Source organism: Schistosoma mansoni (genome assembly GCF_000237925.1).
Source record: "Schistosoma mansoni, WGS project CABG00000000 data, supercontig 0194, strain Puerto Rico, whole genome shotgun sequence".
Classification (NCBI taxonomy): Eukaryota; Metazoa; Platyhelminthes; class Trematoda; order Strigeidida; family Schistosomatidae; genus Schistosoma; species Schistosoma mansoni.
The window spans coordinates 77,352-84,907 of record NW_017386072.1 but is presented as its reverse complement, the minus strand read 5'-3'; the positions used below and the strand labels follow the sequence as shown (position 1 = coordinate 84,907).

The 7,556-nt window shown below is 37.3% G+C and overlaps 3 protein-coding genes across 3 annotated transcripts in view; 1 reads left to right on the top strand and 2 right to left on the bottom strand.

The window, feature by feature from the left end:
- Positions 1-744, top strand: Smp_043930 (hypothetical protein). Its single transcript, XM_018793920.1, has one exon. The coding sequence runs from the start codon at positions 80-82 to the stop codon at positions 680-682; it is 603 nt and encodes a 200-aa protein (XP_018647098.1). The 5' UTR covers positions 1-79; the 3' UTR covers positions 683-744.
- Positions 745-2,498: 1,754 nt separating this feature from the next.
- Smp_043920 (tubulin tyrosine ligase-related) lies at positions 2,499-3,584 on the bottom strand (the record flags this gene model as incomplete). Its single annotated transcript, XM_018793909.1, has 1 exon — positions 2,499-3,584. The coding sequence occupies one exon, from the start codon at positions 3,582-3,584 to the stop codon at positions 2,499-2,501; it is 1,086 nt and encodes a 361-aa protein (XP_018647097.1).
- A 53-nt stretch (positions 3,585-3,637) lies between these two features.
- Positions 3,638-7,556, bottom strand: part of Smp_043910 (tubulin tyrosine ligase-related) — a gene marked incomplete at both ends in the record, with an annotated part of 20,144 nt that continues 16,225 nt past the window's right edge. Inside the window, one exon of the mRNA XM_018793898.1 lies at positions 3,638-3,871. Within this exon, the coding sequence (XP_018647096.1) occupies positions 3,638-3,871 (234 nt within the window). The remainder of the gene's footprint in view (positions 3,872-7,556) is intronic.

The following is a 7,556-nucleotide window of genomic DNA, read 5'->3' as shown; positions in this document are numbered from 1 at the left end:
TAAATGTGGTGAACTGTGATCAAATTTGGATTTATTTTATTTCTAATGCATCTCTCTATAGTCATTCATCACATATTCAATGAAATACTCGATTGACTTTATTCGTATTGGGTGGACAAGGCGTATTTCAGATCACTACTTTAGTTCTGCCTGTACAATATCATTACTAAAAGGACCTAAATTGATTCTTGTTGACCCTGGTAGTCCATGGGATTCGCAATGGCTTCTTTCACAGCTCTCGTCTCGTGGAGTAAATCCTTGTGATATTGATTTTGTTATTTGTACACATGATCACGTCGATCATATTGGAAGCTTACATATCTTCCCAAACTCTACTCGGATTGTGGGAGAGAATCTTGAAGTTCAAGGTCTTAAAGATTGCTTCAGTATCCTCAAAACGCCTTATGAGATCGACTCCTTTATTCACATAATATCTACACCTGGGCACACTTTATCAGACATATCAGTAATTGTGGAGGATATTGATCAATTCGGCCGTGTTGCCATAGTGGGTGACTTGTTTGAATGCGAGCAAGATACTATTGATCCATCTTTGTGGCATTCGTCTAGTAACAATATAAGCATACAACAAAAAAGCCGAGAGTTCATTATCGGTAACTTTGACTACATTGTTCCAGGTCATGGACCAGCCTTTAAAGTTACTAAAAAGTGGCAAAACTAATTTTTTATGCATTTTTACCCTGTTTATTATAATCTGCTCAACATTCATTACACTTTTGTTGTATGTCATGAAGTTCTATGGAATAATCACTTGTCTTTTTAAGTTATGAATCAGAAAACCCTTTAATTTTCTCACCATACATCCGAGAACTTCACTTAGCTATGAAGTCATAGACCTAATTTATAATTAGTCAAGAAATAGTAACTAATTTTATTGTATATAACCCTTTGTGCTTTTCATACTCCAGGTTTGTAGCATTGATTAGCTGGTTAGTTTAGTTCATTATAAGACTGAGGAGAATCTCTGTATTGTTGGACATGTTTCTATTTATTGAGGCTCATTAAGAGGGTTTTTCTGCAGATTTGAGGGAACGTTTGCACCAACAGAAACTCAGGTCGATAGTTCGCATTGCTTCTGTTATATATTTTTATTCCATTGAGGTTGAATACACCCTAAGTATTCAAATTCTCACAGTACTTTTGAATGGAAATGATAAAGACACCGAAGACTAGGTTTGTGTCCGTAAAAAAACTATAAAGCATTAATATTTCTGTCTAGTCTCTATCATTGAAAAGTAAAGACTATTGATAAATCAGAAGTTGCCCAACTTTCAGATGTTTTAATAGTCTTCCCATATTGAAAAAAACTTTGAGGAAAGTCGAACTCCAGACTGTCAAATAGTTAGAAGTAACACTAGCGGTAGTGACTAGCTTCAAAATGTACCAACACTGGGAATACAGGTGTACCTACGCAATTTGCCTCGCACGAGAGCGGCAGTGGTTCATGATTGTTACGCGACTGAAAGTAGTAGTAGATGTAAATGCTTAATGTAATCCTCCATCCCTATATATATGTCTCACCTATCAAGGTATATACTCCTATAGGCGTAGTATGGGGTTAAATAAGTGATGTCCCTATTATCTTTAGAGTAACAATGTGTCACTTTATTGAGGCAGATGCTTAAACCTTACTACCAGATGTCTAATATATACTCTTACAACTAATATTATTTATATGTAAGAACTACTAAATTTGTTTATTTTGTGGATCAAACTATGTTTTACAGCGAGCATTATATAAACTACCGTATTAAGTCCTAAACACACGCATTTTACATACGTGACTAATTTTTTCTTTATCGTGTTTCAAAGTGGTTTATAAATTAGCTAAAACTTCTCAGTTCTAGACAGTCATCATAGTATTTCTCCAAATTTACTACATAAAACTCTAAATATATCTTTGCTCACTTATCTGGATTTAGTTTACCTCACATTTTGAATTCAATAAGAGGCACCTGTTAAGTGTTTTGGAACTTCCCAATAATTTACCTATTTAAGTTCGTGAGAGATGATATTAAGCTTGAGTCGAAATGTTCAGTATGACGGATTGCCTTTTGAATTTAATTTTCTGTCCTCTTTAATGTGTATCCCTGACTTTAAATATACGATTGTACACTATCTGACCAGTTTCATAAATTTTTGAAATTATTATTATTACTGGAGTTCGTGACTTGTCTATTAGTATGCAATGCATAAACATATCTCAGTTCTGGAATTAAAAGATTTTAGTATTCTAGCAGTTTTATTGAGTAGTAGCGATTTTCAATAGATGAACTTCAACATCCATATCAACTCTATTTGGACGAGTCTTACCTTAGCAGTAAGAATTCATAGTATAATTCCATTTCTATAAAGGTTATTTTGAATCCTTAGGTTTCTTTTGATATTTTGAAGTTTGAGACCAATAGTAGTGTGTCAGTAAATAAGGACGGATGTAAAACTCTGCTTAGTACACATACTACTATTTTTATTACAGCTCACTTAGTAGAAGAATCTCTTTGTTTGCTCATTCGACTTTCACGTTTTCCTTTTAGTCCAGTTTGAGAAGAATTACTAGGAATGTTTCCAGAGGAACTTGAATGTTGTTTTTGTGGTTGAGCATTCGTAGCTGCAGGTGATTCTTCTAATGCCTTTTCCTCGTCGTAAAGTAGGTCAAACTGTCCCATTTGTTCTTTAGTGACATTTTTATTAGATTTGACGTCTGGAACTGTTCCGTTAGGTACAACAATATTAATGACGTCGTTTACTAATTTGTATTTTAAAATGCGGTCACTAGCCGTTGTAGCTGACAGAGATGGAGATGCATTTACCTCCACAAGCCATGGCTTAAAATTGTCGTCAATTATTATGTCGTAACCGTAACATTCAAAGCAGTGTCTGTCGTTTATCATCACATTTGCGACTGCTTTCAGGGAATGTACTATTATCCAATGAATCTCATCAAATAGCTTGTCTGAGACGGGTTTTCCTTTTGTTCCCTGCAACCATAAGCGAAAATTCTCTGTTGTCCATTTACCACCATGAATACTGTTATAGTGAACTCCGTGCTTCTGTATTGAAACGTTAGTTAGGTGAACAAACATATTATCTAGCTCACTAACATCCGAATTATATCTAACTGTGCAAAACCTGCAGAACCCTAGCTTATACACGTATATCTTGAGAGGCTTGAACGAAGTAACAAGGACATAAAGGCGCAGGTCAAACTTCTTACCTCCAATTAAGAGTGGGTTTTCGATATACCTTGATATAACATAAGAATCTCTACAAGTTGGTGTCGTACCAATGAAACCAGATTTCCCATCTCTAGACCATCGCTTAAGTTGAGAAAGTCTGTTAATCAGAAAAATACCGACTCCACGGGCTTTTCCACTAGGCTTCATTATCCATGTAGAAGAAGGATTACGTTTAAACTCCTCTGCAAATAGGTTATAATCCTGTGGCAGCATATAAGTGACTGGTATAAAATCCAAGAATAAATACTTCCCAGTGTCATCTTTTACAGCCAACGGGTTTCCCTCCCTCTCCAATTCACGCCTGTACCTTTTAATATTTCTGACCATCAGATCTTTTCTGGTAAGTTCAAAATGGTTTGGGAAGTGGTTTACAATCTAAACTAGTTAGCGCAATTTAATATCGAAAAAACCTGGTTATCTGATAATCTATATGATGTGTCATTGTTAAAGAGCATGCGTATACTTTGAACAGAAGCCCAGAAAATATTCCAGTCCTCATCAGGATGCACAACTGTCCAGCCACGCGCTTCAAAATTATTTGTTATGACTGATTTCTCAACATCTGTTGCATATTTTATCCTACTCATATTTGCACACAACTCAAAACTGTGTTGCTATGTGATGACAGAAGTTACTTCACTGGAATAGATAAACAAGTTAGTTTCGTATATAGGTGTTTATTGTACAAACTCAAGTTATTTGAGGGAGACTCCTGTATTTAAAATACAATTTACCAGTTGTCCATTATATGTCTTTAGTTTTCTCCCTAATATGTTCCACTTCTTCAGTAATAAGGATAGTAAGTTGACGGACTTGTATGACAGTTTGCCATCCAGTGAAAGTCCAACTTCTCCTTGAAAATGTTCAATGATGGGGCTGATACCAATTGTTCGGGTTAGGCGTTTCAGTCATCGACCACTCGATGAGAACAACGGAAAACCACTTTAGGTTTATTAGGCCGCGGTTTGTGAACCTACTTGCTATGACCTCTGAGAATAATAATTCTGGTGAGAGCAAGATAATAAGACACATCAGCACCCAAATGGCAATTAAGGATACGAAATGCCAATATAAAGTCATCTCGCATCCTACTATACGGCAAGGCGAAAAGGTTCATAAGCGCTCATCGTGAAGGAGTTTAGAAAGACCCTCCACTAATTTTGTTTCCACACGTTCAAGTGAGTTAGTATTTTTAATAGAACATGATTTAGTTGCTTGGGTACAGTGCTCTATGTGTGGTCTTCACAGGTGGTAAACAGTGTTTGACATATCTGCTTGTCAAAGCATTTGAGTTCTCGGTGATGTGACCATATAGCGCGAAACCCTTTGGTAACTGCGGTGTTGCGATGAGTAGTTGCTTTCAAGTCGTGACTTACTATTATCTCTAAGTCTTTATGTTCCCGCACGCATAGAAGAGATGTACCATCAACACTATACTGGCAACTGTTACCGTGTCCGATGTGCAAGAGCACATCCATCCAAGAATTAAATTCCAAGCCCCAACATCGAACCCATCTAAATAATTTGTCTATGTCAGCCTGTAGACCAAAATGACGAGCCTCGGTTCTTATTGTTCTTCAGATATTGACGTCATCTGAAAACAATTATGTCGACGACTCAGTCAGTAGTGACAATTAATTGGCGTAGAGAAGGAAAAGTAGATGACATGAGATGATGCCTTGGGATACGCTACTTTTGATCGGCTCCCATTCAGATAGCCTTCCATTGACCCTTAGTCTCTGTCTGCAGCCAAGTGGGAAGTTTCCTATCCATTCCTGTACAACACCTACTACACCGATGCTCAAGAGCTTCTTCATTGAACCTAAGCGTGAAATTTTCTCAAACGCTTTGCTCAAGTCTACAAATATCACGTTGACAGACGGGCCGTTATCTAGGGCTGCTGTACAATCCTCTTCCTCAGAAAATAATTCAAAGATGAGTGCTTGTTCCGTAACCCGATTTGCTCGTGAGTTAACGAATCTATGTGACATAGTAACCTAACCTTAATTATCTTTTTAAGTAACTTAATGACTATGCTGATTAGACTGACAGGTCGATAAGTAGATGCGATCTGTTTCTGAATATCCTTAAATATAGGACTGACTATAGCATCTTTCCAATCTCTAGGGAGTCGAGTGAGTGGAAGGGACATGTTGAAGAGTGTCGCGAATGGTCTCGAAATAATGTCCTCAAACGATGACAGCGGTCGTGGATTTAACTTATCAGGGCCCCATTATCCTACAATGTTTGATGTCAGTGATCAATAGAAGAACAGTTTCATCGGTCACATGTACAGGTCCTATGGCTGGTATCTTGGTGTGATTACGACAAGAATTTTTTTAACAATACATATAGGGTGAACTTCGCTAAAATATTTTGATAGTCTCAGATTTTGCCAGATCTGATCCAGCTAGTAAATCTGAATTTTCGTGTAACATTAATGGGGGGCTGTCATCACTATATTTTGTTCCCCAATTAACGTACGAAAACAGTCATTCCGGAAAATGCGGCTAACATATGTGAAATGTCTTTCGTAAATAGTACGGCATCTAGCTATGGTGTTTTTACATATATTCCCAATTTTTCGGTATTCACACTTAAAGGATTTGTATCCCATGACGAAAATAAGTCCCAGAAGTGTTTCCTACACTTCGACAGCTTTCGGGTTTCCTTATTAATCCATGAAGTGCTATGTGATAGCTTAACTTTTGATCATAGGGTAAACGGTGATGTTACGTACTGGAACGTAGCCTTAAACTTATTCAATTCGTCTTCGTTCGATCCACCCGCATCGACCGACCAGTCTGTCGAGATTGTACTGTCTCTGATTGCCAGAATATCAGCTCGCCAGATATTGGGACGGGTGGAGCAGATACATGTTGTATACCGTGTGTCTGAAACCCGAAGTAAAGTGCAACGTGATCACTATTACCTAGTGGTGTAAGGTGCTGAATGTTAATAATATTGTCACTGTGGTGTGTTAACACAAGTTTCACCAACAATGAATCACGTCCCAAGATAATGTGTGTCGGTTTTCCGATACATTGTATAAGTGCACACTGAATAATGGTTGATAGAAGGTCGCAAACGAACCACCCCACCTAATGCCGTAAGTTCTATCCAGTTGGTATGCAGTGCGCCCTATTCCAAGAACAGATGTGTCTTAAGATAAAGTCGCCAGCAAGACAACGTAGACTACGGCATATTCCTACTATAGTCACTAACCCCTTTCTAGACTTAATTTCACAACATGCTGCCTCACACGTACGACCAACATTCGCCCCCTGTTGACTGGTTGTATACAAAAGTGATCCCTAAAACATAACGTCATGTCTCCTCCCTTGTGAATTATGGATCCATCACTTCTGATACATATGTAGCCTGCAGTGATAGGAGAACTGTCTATATCTACGGTTGGCGAGGTTTCTGTGACAACAATTATATCGGGACTTGATTCATTCACTACCATAAACTGAACTGGCAAACACTCCTTTGGCTAGGATATTGTTACTTGATTGCCAATAATATCTCTTTCTAATGTGTTGTTGAGGATTGTTGTTTAAGTATTATCTTCAAAACTCTTAATCAGGTTTACAAACATACAAAGTTAGAATAGGTTTTATACAGATTACAAAAATTTTTATAATTTAAATCATGAGCTAATCTTTGATAGATCACTATTGATCGGAGGGGGTTTTGTGGAGAATTTAGTATTTTCACTGTTGAAATCATGAATCAATTGAAGCCAGACCACCATCGGAAACCTGGAAGCACTGGACGGCCGTTTCGTCCTATTATGGGACTACTTAACAGTGCGCATCCACGATCCCGCACTCGCTCACTATTGAAAAACAACAACACTGAACAGTTATTTTCAATGTTGGTTTAGTTCAGATCAGTTTGTGATTTTCAACTATAAAATCTTGACGATCTCCACAAAATCCTCATACTTATAGTAATTCTATGCTGACTAGTGACTAAGTTCAAGATACAACTCCTGGAATTTTAGTGAGAAGTCATAAGCATCAGAGTTAAACCATGTTGAGTGTGAGACAGTTGTCTTTTTATTACAAATGAAAGAAACAGGAACTGAGTTAAATAGTTATAAATTTATCATGTTAATTTTGCCAATACAATTTTAATACGTATTTCACGGTGGGACTGATAATACCCAGTCGCTTAAACTGAAATAGACCGAACAGAGTTTGGAACTGACAAATCAAGTTGCTTAAACCACATAAATCATCTTTTTTATACTAAGAAACATCCGTTGAGCTTGGAAAATAAAGCGAAATATGC

Coding starts and splice junctions, on each gene's coding strand:
- Smp_043930 (XM_018793920.1), top strand. CDS start 80: ATGAAATACTCGATTGACTTTATTCGTATTGGGTGGACAAGGCGTATT.